The 20,300-nt window shown below is 45.3% G+C and overlaps 1 protein-coding gene across 1 annotated transcript in view; it reads right to left on the bottom strand.

The window, feature by feature from the left end:
- Gpa33 (glycoprotein A33) overlaps positions 1-18,376 on the bottom strand; it is a 30,206-nt gene extending 11,830 nt beyond the window's left edge. Inside the window, exons 1-3 of the mRNA XM_048357115.1 lie at positions 18,215-18,376; positions 4,413-4,567; positions 1,078-1,294 (exon numbers count right to left, since the gene is read on the bottom strand). Coding sequence (XP_048213072.1) covers positions 1,078-1,294; positions 4,413-4,567; positions 18,215-18,257 — 415 coding nt within the window. The 5' untranslated portion in view covers positions 18,258-18,376. The remainder of the gene's footprint in view (positions 1-1,077; positions 1,295-4,412; positions 4,568-18,214) is intronic.
- Positions 18,377-20,300: the final 1,924 nt, after the last annotated feature.

The raw sequence follows: 20,300 nt of genomic DNA, 5'->3' as shown, positions 1-20,300 counted from the left end.
CTAGTCTGCATTGCATTGATGCACTACAGTCCTTCCAAAAAGTCCAGCAACTATCTTTTAAAAACAAAATTCTATCAAGTAATGTAAAGAGAAAAAGAAAAGGAATCCATTGTTTTGGCTTAAAGAGACACTGTCCACCAGCACAGAAAGAGGCAAGATACCTTTCCAATGACTAGTTTCCAGGTAGTTTCTGCCTTTCTCTGGGCCTCATTTACCTTATGAGATGTGTGTGTGTGTGTGTGTGTGTGTGTGTGTGTGTGTGTGTGTGTGTGCCTGTGCACATGCCTATACTGGAGCTTGAACTCAAGGCCAGGGCACTATCCCTTAGCTTTTTCACTTAAGGCTAGTACTCGACCATTTGAGCCACAGCTCCAGCTTCAGATTTTGTGTGGGTAATTGGAGATGAGAGTCTCATAGACTTTCCTGCCCAGGCATGCTTGGAACTGTGGTCCTCAGAGCTCAGCCTCCTGAGTAGCTAGGGTTACAGGCATGAACCACCAGTGCCAGGCTTAATGATAATATTAAACTAGATCTTCCCTATCCTTCCAAAGCTAAAAATTCCAGTAAGTCTTGTGGCTAAAAAGCTAAAAAGTCCAGTAAGTATGGGAATAAAAAGTTATATTTCAAAGGTAGTAAGTAGAATCTGATCAAGATTGATGAGGTGGGGAGATAGTGCCCTTGCAGAGCTGACTTTATATCAGGGTGACAACAGGGAAAGGGCATGACCCCTAAGACAGCCATGATCCAACCCTCTGAGGACCAACAAGGGCACAGAAGAGGCTGCAACAGGATTTAGGATTTTTCATTTTCTGCTCTCTGATGAGTTTGGCCCCAAATGAGAAGGAGTGATGTGGGGAAGAAGTGCAGATGGAACAAGGGACTACTGAGAACCTGCCTCCTCTACCTTGGGGGACAAGCTACCATTGCAGGGCCTTGTGCTCCACTGGGAGGAGCAGTGGCCATCCTGAGGTAGACTGGGCCATACTCCCCGTGGCTTGATGGCTGAATCTCACACCAGGGCGCTTCTGCCAGCTTTACCCTCATCCCACCCCTGGGCAAAGAGATGGAGACACTCACCAAGGACCAGCAGGGGGATTCGTGCCTTGGAGTCTCCAACAAGGTCTGACATCAGTGAGACAGAGCACTCGTAGGTGCCGTTGTCCTCCATGGTCAGCTGGGCGATGGTGATGGAGGCGTCAGACTGCTCTGCATGGGTGGATATATTGACGCGGTTCTCATAACGGCTCCCGTAGATGTAGGTTTGGGTAGAAAACGTCCAGGTGACCACTCTTTCCTGAGAGGAAGAAGAAAGGCCCACTTGTCTTCACCCTAAGGCTGTCCTGACTGCCCTCATCAACCATTCTCACAGCCCAGATGTGGACTTCTTTATTGTCTTACTCTGTAGTTTGAAATTTTGTTTTTGAGTGGAAACACTGCAATACAGAGGCTGGAGGCAGGTAGATAGCTCCTACCACAGGAGTACCTTGTGAGTGAGCGAGTGAGGAAATCTCAGGGCTCAACACTTTTTATTTTTTGCTGGTAGGGCTTGAACTCTGGGCCTGGGCACTGTCCCTGAGCTCTTCAGGGCTTTTCAGGCTAGCTCTCTACCACTTGAGTCACAGAACCACTTGTGGTTTTCTTGTGGCTAGTTGGAGATATGAATCTCACTGACTTTCCTGCCCTGGCTGGCTGTGAACTGCAATCCTCAGATCTCAGCCACCTGAGTAGCTAGGATTACAGGTGTGAGCCACCAACACCTGACCCAACACTCGCTTCTGAAATTTCTGGCATCTCTTCTCTTCAGTTCCATTCCAGTCTATTCTCTAATATCACTCATTATTCATCCAACCAATACCCTTTATCCCACCCTATTCTGGACACTGAGCTCGGGCCTTATGTCACGCCCCTAGCTCTTTTGGGTTTTTTGTTTTTTTTTTTTTTTAGTTAAGGGCTTCCTAACTTTGCACGAGCTGACCTTAAATTCTCCTTTCTCCTGAATACTCATACCAAGTAGCTAGAATCACAGGCATGTGCTATCATGCTGGCCTAACCAATACTTCCTGAGCACCGGTCATGTACTGGACATCATATTAGTTAACCACCTTGGCTTCTGAGGTCATTTTATTTTCTTGACTCGAATCCCTGGAATTTATTTATTCATTGATCCATTCATCATTTATCAAACATGACTTTCGTGGGTAAGCCAGATTGCTTCAATTCAAATCCCTTGCTAGACTAATAAATTTAAGCAAAATTCTTGGCATCTCTGTGGCTCTATTTCCTCTTCTACAAAGCAGAGATGGTAATAATAACACCTGTCTCACAAGACTGTAGTGAGGATTAAAACACAATCTATACAACAGAGGTAGGGTTTGCCTGACTGGGTGTCTCTAAGAGCTAGCCATAATTATAACTGAGCATCTAGTAGGAGCCTAGTGTTCAGGGATGAATATTCATGAGTTCTTACCCTCAAAGTATTAGGAAAGTGATAGGCCACCAAATACTACAACATTTTCCCATGAGCTATGGGATTTCAGTCTAGGCTGGGAAGTCAGAGTCAGAGTCAGCCTCCTTGAAGAGGTGGTAGTTGCACTAAAACTTGAAATCAACAACTGAGAATTAGCCAGGCTAATTAGCCAGGGACTGGGGGTGGGGAATGTGTATGTGGTAGTAGAATAAATGTGCTGGACATTTTAGGCCACAGGAAGGACCTGGAAGGGGATGGACCATATCAGCTCCAAGTGGTAAGTGGTCCAGTAAGGAAAAACTGGGTGTGAGAATGAGGGATTGCTCCAAGTGGTAAGTTGTCCAGTAAGGAAAAAGTGGGTGTGTGAATGAGGGATTGGTGAGAGGTGAGCCTGGGTAGATGACAATATAACATCAGTACTATATCACACACAACACCCCACATAGAGGTCTATGAGGGGTCCATTTTTCACATAAGAAAAGGGCAGCAAGAAGTGAAGGATTCCCTCCAATTCATTCAAGGGTTAATTAACTAAGTGGCAGAGCTGAGAGCCACCATGGGCATTCTAGAGTTGGATATGTGGCACTTAATAGTTTGTGGTTTATCTGGGAGGATCTGGGGAGTTAATGCATGTTCAATTATCTCTTCACATGGATGCAAATGGATTGGAGAAAGGGGATGAGGTAAGAAATCAGTTTAGCAACTTCTATGGGAAAAGGTGGGTTTTAGGTGGTGACGATGGAGACAGGAAGGGTGAAATGAGCTTGTGGAATGCAAGGAGGGAGCACCCATGAAATCTGGACATTGGTATAATGTACAGAGTTGGGAGTGACAGCCCTCACGGTAAGGGGTTTGGCTTGGATTTTTGGGTGCTGTCCCTCCAAGAGAGAAAACACATAGGAGGAGAATGTTTGAAGATAAACGATGTCCTGCCCATATGTGAGTACCTGTAGCTCCAGAGGGTTATTCAAATGAAAAAGCACAGTAAATGAAAAAGCAAATGCAACCGAGGCAGAGATTTGAGAGCCAATGATGTGGAGATGTTCACTGAGACATGGGTAGATGGAGACCCTCAAGGTAAGTGTGTAGAGACATGTCAAATCCCCATGTGACTTCGTCCAAAGGATCAAGGGTTGCTCATGGAGATCACAGGGAAACACGAGCAAGGAAGACTCCAAGAGTAGGAAGCGGTTGCAGTGTGAGGTGGAGCATGGTAAGGGAGAAAGCAGAGAATGTGGCGACCACGGTCAGGTCTGGTGTGGAGCATCAGTGCCTCAAAGCAGGACACAGAATCAGGATGGAGGAACAGGGCTCCCGGGATGGGCATTGGGTGGGAATGAGACTTCTCAAGGTAAACTTCAAATGAGGTTTTGATTTTTCAAGTCATGGGGTTATATTATCTATTGAAAACCAGAAAACGAAACTCTCCAAACAAGGGGGGGACACTCCCTAAAATGAAATTTGGCGTCAGAATGTATGTTACACGAAACAAAGAGTGCCTGACTCAACCAATGCAGACTAAGTCATCTGAGCCTTGTCAATGGAGATACATCCTTAGGAGGGGGACTTTTTATTTTTATGTTAGTCTTGGGCCTTGAACTGAGGACCTGGGTGCTGGTTTTCCCTGGGCTTTTGTGCACAAGGCCTCCACCACTGGAGCCACAGCTCCATTTCTAGCTTTTTGGTGGTTTATTAGGGAGAAGAGTCTTACGGACTTTCCTGCCTTAGCTGGCTTTGAACCTCGATCCTCAGCTCTCAGTCTCTGGAATAGCTGGGATTATAAATGTAAGCCACTGGCGCCCAGCACAAGGGGGATTTTTTTTTTCAAAGATGATGATATGATCTGGTTCCTCTAGTTGCAACATTTACCACTCTTCCATTCAAGGGAGTCATGATTGGGTGGTAATTAGGTTCAGAATACCCCCAACTTTTTAAGAAGCCTTACCGAGTGACTCCTTAGAAGCTTATCCCATTGGATAAATCCATTCCGGTCTAGTGAAGATGTGCGGTAGGTGCATGGGAGGGTCACGCTCCTTCCCCTGGTGGCCTTAATAGGGCCCTGCGGAGTTTCCACAGTGATGGTGTGGACAGTCACCCAGACTAGAAGGAAAGTTGGAAGGAGAGAGAATAATAAATGACATGGATGTAGCCACTCATTGCCCAGGGAACCTCTGTAAGGATGCCCCTGGTGCCTTGCCGCCCCTGCCCCCCTCCGCGCCCCCCCTCCCCCGCTCCCGCCGACTTCAACTGGAGCTCTGGCGGTGACTAGGGTCATGGCACACTAGCTTTCTCCACACCTAGGTGAAGGAGACAGATGGGCGTGTGCCCTGGCTCACCTTGTCTGCATCCCAAAGCATTTGGTGGCTAAAGCCTGGCTTTGAACCTCAGCCCCACCTCTTGGCAGCTGTGTAAATGTTCTAAGCCCAAATTTGCTGTGAAATAGGAGCCCTAATTCCCAAAGTTGAAGGGGAGATGAAGACAGATACTATGAGTCTATGTTTTCCTCAGTGCTTGGCATGCAGAAGACTCTATAAATATTATCCAACACCTTTTTTGCTACAGTGATGATTTATTCATTTATGTACACCTTTATACCCATAGTTTCTTTTATTTTTCTTTTGAGGCAGAGTCTCACTGTGTAACACAGACCAGTGTTGAACTCCCTATATAGCCTAAGACTGGCCTTAATTCAGTATCCACTTGCCTCAGCCTCCCAAGTCTGGGATTACAGGTTTGTGTCATCATACCCTACTTACTTAACAAATGCTACTGGAGTGCTCACATGTGGTCGTGTTTTGTGAATAATATTAAATCAAATCTGATAGAGCATTCACAGAAGAGTTCATTATTTTAAAAAACAAACAAACAAAAAAACAAAACTGGCCACATGACTAGTTCCCACCACAGTGGCTTTACTTCCCTGGTGACAATGACTCTCAGCCACTAGGAGGTAGCAGTTGTGTCCCTCCCTTTGAATTTGGGTAGGCCTGTCACCACAGTGCCACTCTGAAGCTCACTCTTGAAAGGGAGAGTGTTTGAAATGATCCTCTTGAGAGGCTCTGCTGGGTACCCAACTGTCATTCTGAGGAAGCCCAGGTATCTTCTCATGCCAGCTTCAATGACAAAGGCATGGCCCTGAGCAAACCTAGCTGACACCCTGTGGCGAAAGGGCACAGCTACACCCCCGCAGAGCCCTTCCCAACTTGAAGATGTATGAGTAAGAGGAAGATTCTTATTGGTTCAAGCCATTAACTTTTGGGCTGATTGGTTATTCTGCCATAGATGATAGGCACAGACAGCCATGTAGATGGAAACTTGTGGCAAGAACTTGCCAGGCAGAGGCATGGCACTGCAGAGCCAGAGAGCAAGGCAGGAATAATGTCAGGAGCAACAAGAAAACGAGTGTATTGAGGGACATGAGTGGGGAGTAACAAGGCAGAGAAGTGTGGGTGTCCGAGGGACATTATTGCTTTGCTGTGTAAAGCTGTTGGAGGATCTAAGCAGAACTAACCTATTTGGCATGTATTTTAACAGCTCATTCTGGTTTATGTAGGGTAACTGGTCACCTAGACAGAAGGGGGCTGGGAACAAGAGTAGAGACAGGATAGCCATGCAAAAAGCAATTTCAACTATCCAGATGGTAAAGGTGTTGAGACATTCCACAGTGGAATGTATTTAGAAAGTAGAACCAACGAGATTTGATTGCAGGGTAGAATTGACATGGTAGAAGAAAAGCAGAACCAGAGACAAACACAAAGGATCTGTTCAGAATAAATGGAAGAATCGAATTGTCATTTGCTGAGATGATGAAGGCCGAGGACAGAGCCAGTTTCCGAGTGAAGATGATGCATTTGTGGATATATGAAGTTCAAGATGCTTTGCAGACATCCAAGTGGAGATCTTGAAGGGGAAGGCTATGTAAGTCTGGAGTTCCCTGAGATGTGCAGAAAGGACCTGCATCCTCAGAAGTCATCAGCTCTCCATCATTTAAGGCCAATGCACCTTGAGGGTCATCAAAAGAGTGCAAGCAGACAGGAAGATGTCTACAACTGAGGACAGGGGCTCCAGTGCAGGAGGTGGAAAATGAGGCAGAATCAGCAAAACAGGAGAGGTAACTTCTCTGCTTGTTTATGTTTATATTCATCTGAGAGGGGTAGAGTAACAAACCGCCTACCAAGCATGATGCTGAGGGTTTAAGCCCTGCAGAGGTATGGAGGATTTTTTTAAGTGTTATTAACTAATTATCAGTGCTTAGTAAATTATTACTGCTGTTACACTTTTTTTCATGTCAATCCATTTCTTCTCTCTCATCTGTAATCTGTAGGTATATCCAGGGCTAGAAGTTAATCACAAGAGACAGCCACTTGCCATCACCATGGGTGTGCAGTCAAAAAGGAACAGTAATTGCTAAAGATTGTAACAGAAGAATTCATAGCTTTAGAGATCATCATAGGGATCAATCATAAGGGAAGAGATAGGAATGGACAAGAAAGCAAAAAATAAGGCTGGTGTGGTGGCATACATCTGTAACCCCAGCTCTGAAGAGACAGGCTGGATTTGTGAGGTTGAAACCAGCCTGGGCTACATAGTGAGATTGTGTCTCTAAGTGAAACTAGTGAACAAACAAACAAACAAAAAAACCCTGTACAAATTAGATCATAGAAGTTTTTTTTCATAGAAGATTTTTTAGATGGCATTTGTAAACCTGAGACGAATCTTAACAGATTCCAATGCCCTGACCCCCACTTACATTTTCCATAATCATAGATAAGAATGCATCTTATGTTTAAGAACGTTATGCCAATGGCCATCTGCCATTATTAACATAAATCCTTTCTGCTGATGCAGTCTCTTGTTATGACATGGCAGGCAATGAAACATCTGGCTGGACTTAGTTATTTCAATAGAGTTTCTTTCTCTTCTTTCAATAGGTCTTATGCTAATTAACTCTACAATCCTTCATTTACATCCCCACTTGATGGAGGAAGCAAAAATCCAAGCTGCACATAAGCTATGACCAGGAGGAGAAGTTCATTTCTAGATGCTTCCTACTACCTCCTTCTTGCTTCCTTATATATGTTGACATTGGATATCATCACTTTTCTGTTGTCCAGAGAGCCCACATGCCCTGCACAAATATCTGTGGCTCTCCTCACCTACATCAAGTCTCCTTTCTCCCTTCCTTCCTCTCTCCCCACTCTCCTTTTTTCTCAAGGTAGAGCTCTTCTGCAACTCAAGAAGAGCATCTATCTGATCAAGTAAGTTGCAGTCAGGGTTTGGATTGAAATTCCATTATGTTAAAGGCTTGGTCAGAAGTGGGACTTCGGAGCTGTAATATATTGATTTTTTTTAAGTTTTACATGGTGTTAGGAGGTTATGGAAACTCAGGAGGTGGGACCTAGTTGAAGGGAGAAGACACTTGAAGACAGCCCCTGGTGGATTATATAGTGGCCATTTTCCTTCCCCTACAATGATAAGGTGAGTTACTTTGTTCTACATGTGCCCCACCCCACCATGATATTCTACTCTGCCTTGAGCCCAAAGTGGATGACTAGAGCCTGCTGATCATGGATGGGAACCATGAGCAATATAAATAACGCTTTCCTCCTTTTAAGTCAATTTTCCCAGGTATTTTGCCACAGCAATGGAAAACTGACTAACACAGTTGCTGTAAAGTGTTAATGACTAATAATGCATTAATGCCAAATGCATTTCTACTTTTACCTGCAAGAAAGGGAACATAAAAGTCTTCCCATATTATAATAGTGTATGGATACATTTTGAGCACAGGCATTAGTTTAAAGGAAATATCCTAAAGAACTCTGTCCTCGTGTCATCTACCACAAGTACCTGCCTCCTACTACTTCTCTCCTAGGAAACTTTATTTCACAAGATGGTAGAATGGACAAGAACATAAATGTTGGGTCTACACTGTCCAGCTGGCATTCTTCTGCTTCCTCAAGCTGGCTGACCTTGGGTAACTTAGCATTTCTGTGCTTCAGTTTCCTCCATCGTGAAATGAGAATAACCAGTCTCTAACTTGAGAGTGCTGTGGTGGTTGGGTGACTTAACATGAAGTACACACCCTTTAACTTGGCACTAAAGCAAAATTCTTGGAATAGTCTACATCACCCATTGGGTTTCCTCAGGACTCAGCAAAAGGCCCAGCATTCAAGAGGAGCTCCAATAAGAGCTTTTTGTCAGCAAGGAAATGGTTACAGGAAATGTATGCACGGGTAAGTGGGATTTATCACCAGAGAGTCCAAGAAATCACCCCCAAATAAAAAGAAGGACCCAATGACCCCCCAGAGAAAGCTGGGTCTGTAAGGAGACCTGCATGGAAATGAAATCATTTATCCTGCTAAGAAGCTAGGAATAGTGACCCAGCTTGAGGCCTCGATGATTGCTTGTAAATAATTAAGGTTTGTTAAGAAGATAATAAACTATCTCTTGAGAGCTAAACTGAAAGTAATATGTCTGAGAAGATAATGAAATGCTTGATGGAACTGCCTGCTCCAGATGCATTATGGGAGCCCTGGGGAACTGGCAGCAATGTCTCTGCCTAGGAAAATCCATTTGCTTGGAGAAACCACATTCTTGGGTAGTAAGGAGATTCTGGGCCAGAAAAGACCCAGCGGCCTGAGCTAGATGTCATGTCACACAGTATGGAGGAGGAGCTGGTTCCAGGGAGAAGGAGGCAGTCCACAGATACAGGCTGGCTCATCCTGCCTGGCTGTGCTCCTAAAGAGACATGGGGAAGAAGAGAGGTACAAGGGCTCCAAGGGGATACTTTAGAACTCCATATGTGTAAGCTAGGCACAGATGACTCACACCTAGCTACTCAGGAGCTGAGTAGCTGAGATCTGGGGATCACAGTTCAAACCCAGCTTGGGAAGGCAAGTCTATGAGACTCTTCTTTCCAATTAACCATCCCCCCCCCACGCACACACAAAACAAAAACACAAACAGAAGTGGTAGAGCACCAGCCTTGAGTGAAACCTGCCAAGCAAGAGCGTGAGGCTCTGTGTTCAAGCCTAGGTACTGGTGTGTTGAACTCTTTCACTAATGTAGCTCTTTAGAAACTATAAATTGAGATCAATTCAATAGCTTTTTTCTCCTGCCCTAGTTTATTGCAGGGCACTAGGGAGATCCACAGGGCTTGTTCCTGGCTGCATCTCTGGGAGCCTCTGGACCACTCCAGTCCTCATGACCACCTTAGGCTGCAGCAAGTCTTGTGCCCAGGCTCCTCCCCTCACCAGATGCCTTGATCCTCTGAGCAGACGCAGACTCAGACTCCTCTTGTATCCACCATGCACTGGCACAACCCGGAAGTGGTCTCCACAGAGCTGGATGCTAACTAGACCTTGCTGACTGAGTGGTTTGTAACACAGTCCTTGCTCAAAAAAGCAGTTGGAAGTCACTTCTAATGAACATCCTCACAGAGCCTGATCAAGCGTTAAAGTACAACATGTGTGATAAGAGAGGCCAGAGGCTGCATTAAACCAGGCAGAGAGATTCTAATGGCAAGGCTTATTAAGATCATGAGACTTAGCATAGCCCCGAGGCAGTCAACTCATCATGTTGAACTCATATAAACCAGGGAACAAAGCAGGATGCAAAGCTCTGTGGACAACCCTGTCACCATCCCACATAGTCACAGTCACAGAGAAAGAGAGAGCAAATTCTAGAAGTATACACACACACACACACACACACACACACACACACACTATACTAATGATAGCAGTTATCTTTTGATTGGGGAGTGTATAATTTGGGGTTTGCCTTTGTGAACTTTTATTCAAATGCTCTGCAGTTAGCACATAGTGCTATTGTAAATACAAAGAAGTGGAAGGTAAGGAAAGTGGACACTGAGGGAAGCCATTGATGAGAAAGCTGAAACTGAAGGACTCAAAGAGTCTCCAGGTTTCCTCAGTCCCCTCTGGGTTGAAGATAGAGAGACTTCGGGTGGCTTACAAGTTTCAGAGAAGCAGCTCCTGGAAAGGGAGAGAGTGAAAATACAGAAGCCAGAGGGAGCAAGATCGCAATCTGGGAGGGGACAAGAGAGTGAAGATGGATTAGGTCGCACGTGGAGGCCCAGCCTTGCTCATGGTAGATGTGACCCCTTCCCCTGGGTGCAGATGGAGACAAATCAGGAAGCAGGAGCGAGGCAGCAAGCTCCACAGCCCAAGACCACATTTTATGCTCCTCTCCTAGTAACCTTTGTGACGGTCCTAAGAGGAAATGGCTGTCTGAAATCATGTCTGCTCTTGTCAGGTGTTTATGGCATCCCTGACTCACAGGGGCAGAAAAGGAGGGAGTGTTCCAAAGGTCACTGGGGGAGGGGAAGGGAGCACGTCAGGGAGGTGATGGGCTCCCAGTGTGATGGCTGATGCCCTGGGCAGAGAGGGCTTCTTTAGAGACAGAGGGATCTAGGAAGGAGACACATCCTACTGAGCCGGTAGGGAGAAGGCAGCGGAGACAAAACCTGAGTGTTGCCATTACAGGCAGTCTGAGAGAAGCCAAGCGTCACCTCCAAGCCTATCAGGCTCACGTAGGCCCTGAGAAACTCACACACAGAAGGTGCTACAGTCCCTGCTAAAATGAAGGAGCCACTTTAGGGAGGAGAAAGAGGAAGAGAGGGAAGAAAGAAGGGAGGGAGGGAAGGAAGATGAAAAGGAAGGAGGGAGAAAGTGGAAACATACTAGGTGACCGACTCTTCCTTTAACCTAGAGAATCAATCTCTAGCTAGCCCCTCTGATCAACCAGCAGATTATGGGAAGGGACTTGACACAGGCAGATTTGGAGAGAACTACGTGAGCGTAGGAGCATAAGGCTTAGAGAGAGGCAAAGCAGCCTGGTGAGAGAGGGAAAGCAGGAGAGGCAGCACAGGAGACAGTGAAAGTTAACAGGCTCGGAGCCAAGTGAGGGCATACAGGGTAGGAGTTCCTTCATTAACATCCCTCCGCATGGTGCTGGGCGCCCATATTCCATCCCTGACAGATGGGGAAGACACTGGCAGCAAAGACAGACATAGTTCCGCTCTCAAGGATCCGTCTTCTGGATGAGTCAGATGGCAATAAATAAGTAATCACAGAATAAATGTGACACCACCATGGTGACAAGTATTTACATGCTTGTTGAGAGGAGAGAAAGGGGAGTTTGGATAGGAGGGGCCACTCTCCTGACCGAGGGCCTACGGAAAGGAGGTTGGAGGAGAAGCAAGATAAACTCTAAGGAAGGTGAGCAGTGTGTAGCAAAAGCATTGAGAGTTCTGGGGGCTATGTCTCCCTGTATGAGAGCCTTTGGTCTCCCACTGTCATTCCAAATAAACATAGAGGTCATCAGGGCAACAAATAAATCCTACTATCAGCCCTCTTTCACCCAAATTGCCTACTGCCACCCCAATAAGACTGTCCTACAAAGCAACTCTAGAGGCACACTACAGCCGGAGGGCGGGGGGCGAGGGGGTGTCGCAAGCATGGGCTGGGTCCAGTAGGGAAACGAAATGGAAATAAATGAACAGAACTAAAATCACTAGGGTATAATAATGAAAGAGATGAAGAATGAAGAATGAAGAGTGAAAGAGATCAAGGGCCATAGGGCCTATTTAAAAGATAGTGCTCAAATTCTTTTTTTTTTTAATTTTTGTGTTTATATTGTACCAAGGACTCAAACTCAAAGGCCTCATATATGCTAGGCAAGCACTCTACCACTAAGCCACATTCCTTGCCAGTGCTCAAATTCTTGACAACTCTTCTCATCAAGTTCTGGGGCTTGTGTCCTCTCCCTTGAGATAGGTTCTGTGAACAACTGACAAAAGAAATGTGGTAGAGATGATGCTGGGCTCGTTTCTGAGGTTAGGTTCTTCCATTTCCTATTTCTGTAGATGTGTGCTCTCGGCCTGCCTCTAGCCACATGTGTGAGGAAGCTTCCCTATAGAGAGCTCACAGAGAAGAGAACTAGAGTCTACTCCAGCTTGCCAATCACCAAGTATACCAGCTTGAAAGTGGGGGTCTTCCTTCCCCAATGAAGTCACCCCGAGCTGGAGCTGGCAGAGAGCAAAGCCAAGTTGTGTCTGCCAAGCCCCCATCCCAATGGCAAATTTATAAGCAAAATAAATGAGTAGTGTTACTTTAAGCCAGTACATTTCAGTGAGTTCCTTAAATAACAATAGAATATGCAACAGATGACTTCTAGGATTTTGCTTACATCCCTAGATAAAGAAGATGTCATTTCTTCAGAGAGACAGATAGACAGAGAGATCTCTGGGAAAGCACAGTTTTAGAGAGCCAGATCGTGAGTTTGGCTTTAGCCTGTGAGTTGGAAGCATTTTGAGGTCACTAAGTTGGGAAGCTGTGTGGGCTGTTAGACGTGTGGGTCTCTGGTTGGGGAGAAAAGTAAAAGTAGAAGATTGACATTGATGAGTCACACAGGAGTGTGACTAAATCTTGGAACATGCATGTGGATGCATAGTGACACAGGAAGAGAGTCTAGAACTGAGCATGTGATCAGAGGCTTCACAGCAGGGCAGAGGAGAATGAGACTGCAGAGCAGAGGAACATAAGAGATCCAATGTCCAATGACAGAGGAGAGCAAGCAAAGAGCATCACACAACAGAATATCTCAGGAAGAAGAGGAAAATTAGCAAGGCTGAACACTGCCAGGAATATAAGTGCAAACTGGCTCCAGGCCTCCTGGTGTCTAGAATCATAATCTGCAGTGTGACTGGGTTACCAAGAAGCCCTGTGAAGGTCAAAGGCAAGGTGAGGATCACACCTTCCTATAAGCCAGTTGTTGCCTAGAGCCTTGCTTCTCAAACTGCAGTCCCTGGACCTCTAGCATCATCAACTGGGAGCTTGTTAGAAATGCATATCTTTAGGGGCTGGGAATGTGGTTTAGTAGTAATGTGCTCGGCCTTGTATACATGAAGCCCTGGGTTCGATTCCTCAGTACCACATATATAGAAAAATCCAGAAGTGGCACTGTGGCTCAAGTGGCAGAGTGCTGGCCTAGTAAAAAGAAGCCAGGGACAGTGCCAGACCCTGAGTCCAAGCCCCAGGACTGGGGAAAGAAAAAGAAGGAGGAGGAGGAGGAAGAGGAGAAGAAGAAGAGGATTTTTGAATCAGTCCGCATTTGACAAGATCCCCAGGTAACGTGCATGTATGCACATTAGTTTGAGAACACATGCAATGGGACTCAGCTAGATGAGACCCCCAAACCAGGTGTTGGATAATAACTAAGGGAGATGATGATCAACTGGGTATCACACATCAAATGCCAAAGGAGACTGGTCATCAAGCAGACTGGTCATCAAATCCATTTGGCTTCAAGGTCCAGTTTGTAACTATAAATGTAAACTGCACATCAGAAATCACATAGGTAGTTTTTCAATATTCAGAAAGACATTTAGTTCATGACCTTCTGATTCTGATTTAGAAGGTATGAGGGATCCTGGCATCTGTACGTGGACTCCCCTGGAGATTCTGATGGGCAACCAGAGTCGATAGCCACTGTCCTGAGAGTCACTCCCCCACACCCCCTGCCTCCCAATATATATCTCTTACACTGACACCTTTAGGGTTAGGGCTGGGGCATTGCTATCCTGACTGTACCTCTAAGAGGCACAGGGTTCCTTTGTCAACTGGCTTCAGGGACTACATTCAAGAGCCAACGAGTGGTACTCAGGCCCCAGAAGGGAGGCAGGCCTTGGGGATGAGAGCAGCAAGAGCAGAGGCTGTAAAGTAGATGAAAGGCAGGCTGCCCACATGGCAGCTGTACCTATAGGCTGACTTTGCTCACCTGCTCTGGCCCAAACACCACCTTTGCTGGGCGCAAGAAGTACACTCTTATTTAATCTTCATTTGATATGCATGTCTGAGTCTAAGCCTCTTAAATCATCCCTGGAGGGCCAAGCCACTAGACAGAACTTGGGTAGGTAAGTGAGCCAGGGTCCAAACATGCATCTCCGACAGAGCAAACCCTAAGGAGTTCCCCAGGCCTTTGGAAACAATGGTTATGTGGCTCTTCAGAGTAGGCAGGTGGAAGGCAGCACATTTAGGGGAAGTCACCCTAATGGGGACTGTGTCTAAAATCTCACCATGGATCAAGCACTCATGGACTTATTGAAACCACTTCATATGAGAGAAGAGAAAGCATTTTTCTCACCTGGCATGATATTTTGCAATGATGGATTTATTTATGTATCTTTCTACTTATTGTGTCAATAGCGGGGCTTGAACTCAACCTTATACTCTTACTCAGCCTTTTCTGCTCATGGCTGTCACTTTACCACTAAAGCAACACCTCCAGTTCTGACTTGTTGCTGGTTAGTTGGAGATCAGAGTCCCTATAATGTGTATGTCTGTGCTGGCTCCGAATTGCTATTGTCAGATCTCAGCCTCCTGAGTAGTAGCTAGGATTATACATATGTGCCACTGGCAGTTGGTAACAATGCCTTTATTTCCCTTTGTTAAGCAGTACTTTCCTGAGATTTTCTAACTTAACCCTGGAAAACAATGAAGCAGTTCTAGGAAGGCACAGAGAGAGAGAGAGAGAGAGAGAGAGAGAGAGAGAGAGAGAGAGAGAGAGAGAGAGAGAGAGAGAGAGAGTGTGTGCTGTCAGGTCTTTGGAGATTTTTACGGCTCTGGCAGAGATGATCTGTGACTTTCCCCCTGGAGTTTTCTTTCCTGGTGAGTCCTTTTTATGCATCTTTTTTCATGGTCCTGTACCTTCCATCACATTGAATCTTTGATGGAGTCTGGTGGCTACAAAGACTTCCTGGAATTGAAGAGCTCGTGCTTTTGTACACACTTTAGAGAACTGGAGAATTTTCTCCATCAGTCTTTGGGAGCTGCCTGCCATATGGTGTCTTTTTCCGTGATAACTTACAACTCATCCACAGTGACTTCTGACTCTTATTTCTTGCCAGATGCAGTCTTTCAGATGATTACCCACTAACATCTTTCTGACTTCTTGTTACTACACTTATCCATGCTAATAATAACAGCAATAATAACAAGCATTTGGAGAGTGTGCTATGACCTTTATATGTGCTAACTCAGTTACAATATGTAATAACCCCATGGGGAGTACTATGCACACTTTACACATTGTAAATTCCTCCCTGCAGTAATTCACCCATACTATAGTCAGCTAAGAAGTACCTGTGATGGCAGAGTGGGCCAAGATGAGAGGAACAATTCTTTAAACAGGGAGGTGTTTTTATAATTAATTCTGTGTAGAATCGTCAGCACATGGCAATAAAAAAGAAGTCCACTTGAGTCCATTTTGCTTGTTTTAATTTTCTAGTGCCCTGACTTATGTCCTCTCCACATGTTCTTATGTGATGTTTTTGGTTTCCTCAAGTCTGATGAGCCCAGGACCTATCTCATTCATCTCAGCATCACCCCCACCCCATATTCACCCCTCCCTGCTATTAGCAGAATCTACTAGTGGGCATAATCAAGATAGAGAAGGAAGGGAATGTTTTCTATGTAAGCTTATAGATGTCCCCCGGCCCATAAGCTCTGCCCTTGGCAATGCGACTCCGCCCCTGGCTACCTGAGAGGCAGGCCGAGCACCTCCCACCTTAGTTGCATGAGGGTATAAAGACCCCCCAAAAGAGAGTTCAGGTGCCATTTTCCTCTCCTCTGTGGGAACTTGGCCTTGCCGGTCCTGCTGGCAATAAACTCTTTGCTCTACATGACTTTGTCTATGGTCTGTGGTTCTTCTGGGACAATTTTCCTTTCATTCTATATCCCAACTGAAGCTCTACTTCCTCCATGAAGCCCTTCCCAATCTCATTCCTCCTACCTGAGGCTCCCCTGTGTACCTTAGGCTGCACACTCTAATGAGGCAGGGTGGAGAGAGCTGCCTGGCTGCTTTCAGGGACTGGCAATGGCCCCTTCACTATTAAACAGTTCCAATCTCTGAATTCTGTCCCTACACCTCCAGTTGGCCTCCAGCCAGGCCTCATCTGCCTCATTGTTCTGGGTCCTCTTTCTCTTCAGAGGAGATGAAGAAGAAAGAAAAGGCATGAGGCAGACCATTCTGGGCTGAGCTGGCTGGGAAGGGCAGGGAAGAGGATGAGGGAAGCTGGTAAGGGTAGAAGACACGCTTTATCAGAACATACCCCAGAACTAGTTCTGCCAGATCAGTTCACCCAGGGGTCACAGAAAGAGGCAAAACAGAGGCTCCAGGAAATTCGGAGTTAAGACGACTTCTCATTTTCAGTTCCACAAGCAGCACATTCTGGTTCTCCCCTAAGCAATAAGAACTTTTTATTCCTGTATGGGTGTCCACCAGACTGTGGAATGCAAGGCTGGGTGTTGGGGAGAGGAGAAGGTTTGCAGGGCATGGAGGACCAATTTGGTTTGGCAGAGACTGGCTGCAAGGCCTTTTCCTATCAGCCTCTTTGCTATGGAGCTGAAGCATCTACCACCTGGATCTGATGGCTGAGGTTCTGACCATTCAGATTCTTGGGCTGGGGAATATGGAGATTCTCTACTCTTAGGGCACCTACACAAACCATGTGCTCAGGAACTATTTAGAGGAAGGAATGAACCTAGTAGGCTATCTAAGCTGATGACAAGGGCCCTCTGCCCTGGGGTAGAGAGTCCTGCTGCTAGAGCCTGAGTCAGCTTGAGCCAATTGATCTCTTCCAGGTCTACCTCCAACCAGTATGATGGAATCTTTCCTTCTCATCAGTTTTTCCCCCTTCCAGGGTCCCACACTGATGCTAGAAATGGGACAAGAGAGTAAGCCTGGGAGCTTGGGAGAACTGTGCTGGGTGATCGCCCAGGTGGATCTGGGCTCCCCACCGGTATATGCCAGTGTGTCCGCAGGTATGGATTTCTGAACCAAAGCTTCCCCAGTCTTGGGCTTGTGAATTTCCTGTACATTCTCATTTCTCCCCTATTGCCAGATCCTGGAAGCCTGCAACCGTTTCTAAATACACAAAACTAAAAGTTCTTCTAACATTTCCCAGCCCCCATCTCTCAGCTTCCCTCTCTGTTTTCTGCCTCTCCTGGCCCAAACTTTCATTTTGATATTCACTCCGCTTCATGAGTGTCCCCACACCACTACTTTACTATTTATCACTTAATTTGGATTTAGTCACAGGCCTATAAAGGCCTGGTTTCCATTTAGGGTGGGACTGGGAGTTCTCTTACTTTCATCTTCAATACCAGAATAGAGAGAAAGGTGTTTTGATCTTCAGAAAGAGCTTTCTAGTTTGTTGTTGCCCTGTGCATGATGTTGGGTGATAGGTGTGCCTCTGTTTCCCTCTATATAATACAGGTGTTACCACTTAACAATTGTGTTTTTCTCCCTCTGGTTTTAAGGCAACAGTTAAAATCCTAGCTCACAAACATATGTAGATCCGTAGATCTGTATCCTAGATTTTCTGAAACAATGTTGATTTCAAATACCTTGTTTCCCTTGTCAAATCTTGTGTCTGACCCTGTGATCTATCTTGGCATAGGAAATACAATCCTGAGGATACTCTGTGTTCTTCATTTCAGCAGTGGGCTAGTGTTCTACTTACTAATATGCAAACAAGGACTGTTCTGATTTGGGTATTGGTCTGGAAATTTCTGCCCAAACAATAGAAAGTGTAACTATACCCAGTGGGTACAACAATGCTGCTGGGGACACATCTAAAAGTTCTGTGGGAGTGTCTCTTTTCGTTTTGGGCCTCTATGTCTCACCTGCCCCTGGGCACTGAGCAAGAAAAGGGCTACTCACCTGCACAGAATGTCCACAGCACAAGCTGCCTTATCCCCAACATGGTCTTGCTCCTTCTCAGCCCCAATTCCAGCCTGGTCCTGGTAGGCAGCAACAGGTCTAGGCTGACTGGATAACGCTGGATAATCTGAGATCCCTGAAGTTTTCTTTCTCTGCTGCTTCTGGCTGGCTCCCTGTATGCTCCGCCCCTTCACCAGACTGGCAGGAGAGCTCATAGGAGGTTGGGCTCCTGCACCATCTGCTCCACCATAGGTCCCAAGAGGAGTCATTCCTACTTTCTCATTGAGCTAATCATCTCCCCTGCCTTCTTCATATTTGATAGAGAAGTACAAAGTTCTTTACTTCTTCAGAAAGTGTATGCCTTTCTTGTAACTGTCAGGAAGTTATTGCCTCCTCATAAAAGGAGAAATGATCTAAGAGGCAGGATTCCAAACCAATAAAAGAAGGGTGTTGACCACATTTCCACAACACTTCAAGACCAATTAGGAACTATTCTTCTACGACTCCCTCCTCTTCCATGATCCCTACCACACAATGACAGAGACTTGGTGATGAAGAAGACAGGAAATCCTGCCCTCAGAGTTTGTAATCTAGCCAGTGAAGTAACAAAGAAGATCATCTTTAAAGATGATTAATTCTTCCCCATTTCCTGAGACTGTCTCAGTTTTCAAGCCCAAAGTCCCACATCCAGGAAACCTGCTCAAGTCCTATTAAATTAACATAGTGTTCCCTCTGCTTATAAAATGATAAATTCTGTAGTAAACTCTCTAGGACAGCCCCTGGTATTTTCCACAGATACTCTATATGTGCAATAAAATATGCACAAATATCTCGTATCCACTGTTAGGCTATTGGACTTTTAAAACAAGATAGTTTTTTGTATCCACACATTATAGTACTACTGCCAACGTCTGTTTATTGGGTCATGACATTCTACTGTATGATAGCACTTTTTCTAAGTCTGAGTAGTTCATATGCTCATATTTTTGTGAGGTTGATGTTTTTTAGCTTGATTATTTCTTTGGGGTTTTAGTGTGTGTGGGGGGGGGGGGGGTGTGTGTCACTAAAGTTTGAACTCGGGACCTCATACCTCCTAGGCAGACACTCTGTCATTTAAGCCTCACCCCCAGCCCTTTTTGCTTTAGATCTTTTCTAAAAAACCTAAAAAGCTTTGCCTGGACTATGGATCTACCTAATTACAACTTCTGAGTAGATGAGAGGACAGGAATGTGTCGCCACACCTGGTTTGCTGTTTGAAATGGGGTCCTGATAACTTTTTGCTTAGGTTGGCCTTGAGTCATGAGCCTCCAGAACTCTGTCCAAGTAGCTAGGATTCCAGGCACGAATGAGCCATTGTGCCAAGCTAGCTTGTTAATTTCTAGCAGCTCTTGGTATATTACAAAGAAGTAAAAATAAAGCCTAACCTTTGATGCAGAAAGTACCTCAAATATTTCCCCCAGTATTTTTTATATTGTAAACTCAAATTTTCCCACACAAAAGCAATTGTGTATTATTCCATTTTCTTAGTTGTCTTATTGAATTCCCTTATTGTATGTAATCATTTTTCAGTCTTGACATTTTATAACACCATTGTCTAGGTAGCCCTACACACAATGCCAGTGATGTCATTTCTCTGCTATGGTCTGACTACCTATAGAACCTTAAAAAATGAAACCCTGATCCTTAAACTGGCCTGTAAGATATTATACTATTTGTCCTCCAACATAATCTACCTTCCAAAAATGATCTTCCAGAATATGTAACTTATGCTCTGCCCAGGTTTAGATATCTCTTTACACCCAGAATTCATTCTTTTTCCCCTCAAAACTTGGTCCATGCAGTGTGTGTCCCCAACAGTTCCTTCCCCTGCCATATCAGCTGTTATAACCTAGCTTTTTCTTAAAAAGCCAGATCATCTATCTCCATTTCTTCCATGAAGCCTTTGCCGATTCTTCAGTCAGAGAAGCTCCTACCTCCTTTGAACTCACTGAGCACTTGGAGCTCTTTTATGACCCTAACTACATTCTGTCTTACACTCGAGTTATTTTTGGTCTGTGTCTCATTCCTCCTAATAAACTGTGAGCTC

Source organism: Perognathus longimembris, chromosome 11, assembly GCF_023159225.1.
Source record: "Perognathus longimembris pacificus isolate PPM17 chromosome 11, ASM2315922v1, whole genome shotgun sequence".
In the NCBI taxonomy this organism is placed as follows: Eukaryota; Metazoa; Chordata; class Mammalia; order Rodentia; family Heteromyidae; genus Perognathus; species Perognathus longimembris.
The sequence above is the reverse complement of the archived record's forward strand: the minus strand, read 5'-3'. Positions and strand labels throughout refer to the sequence as shown.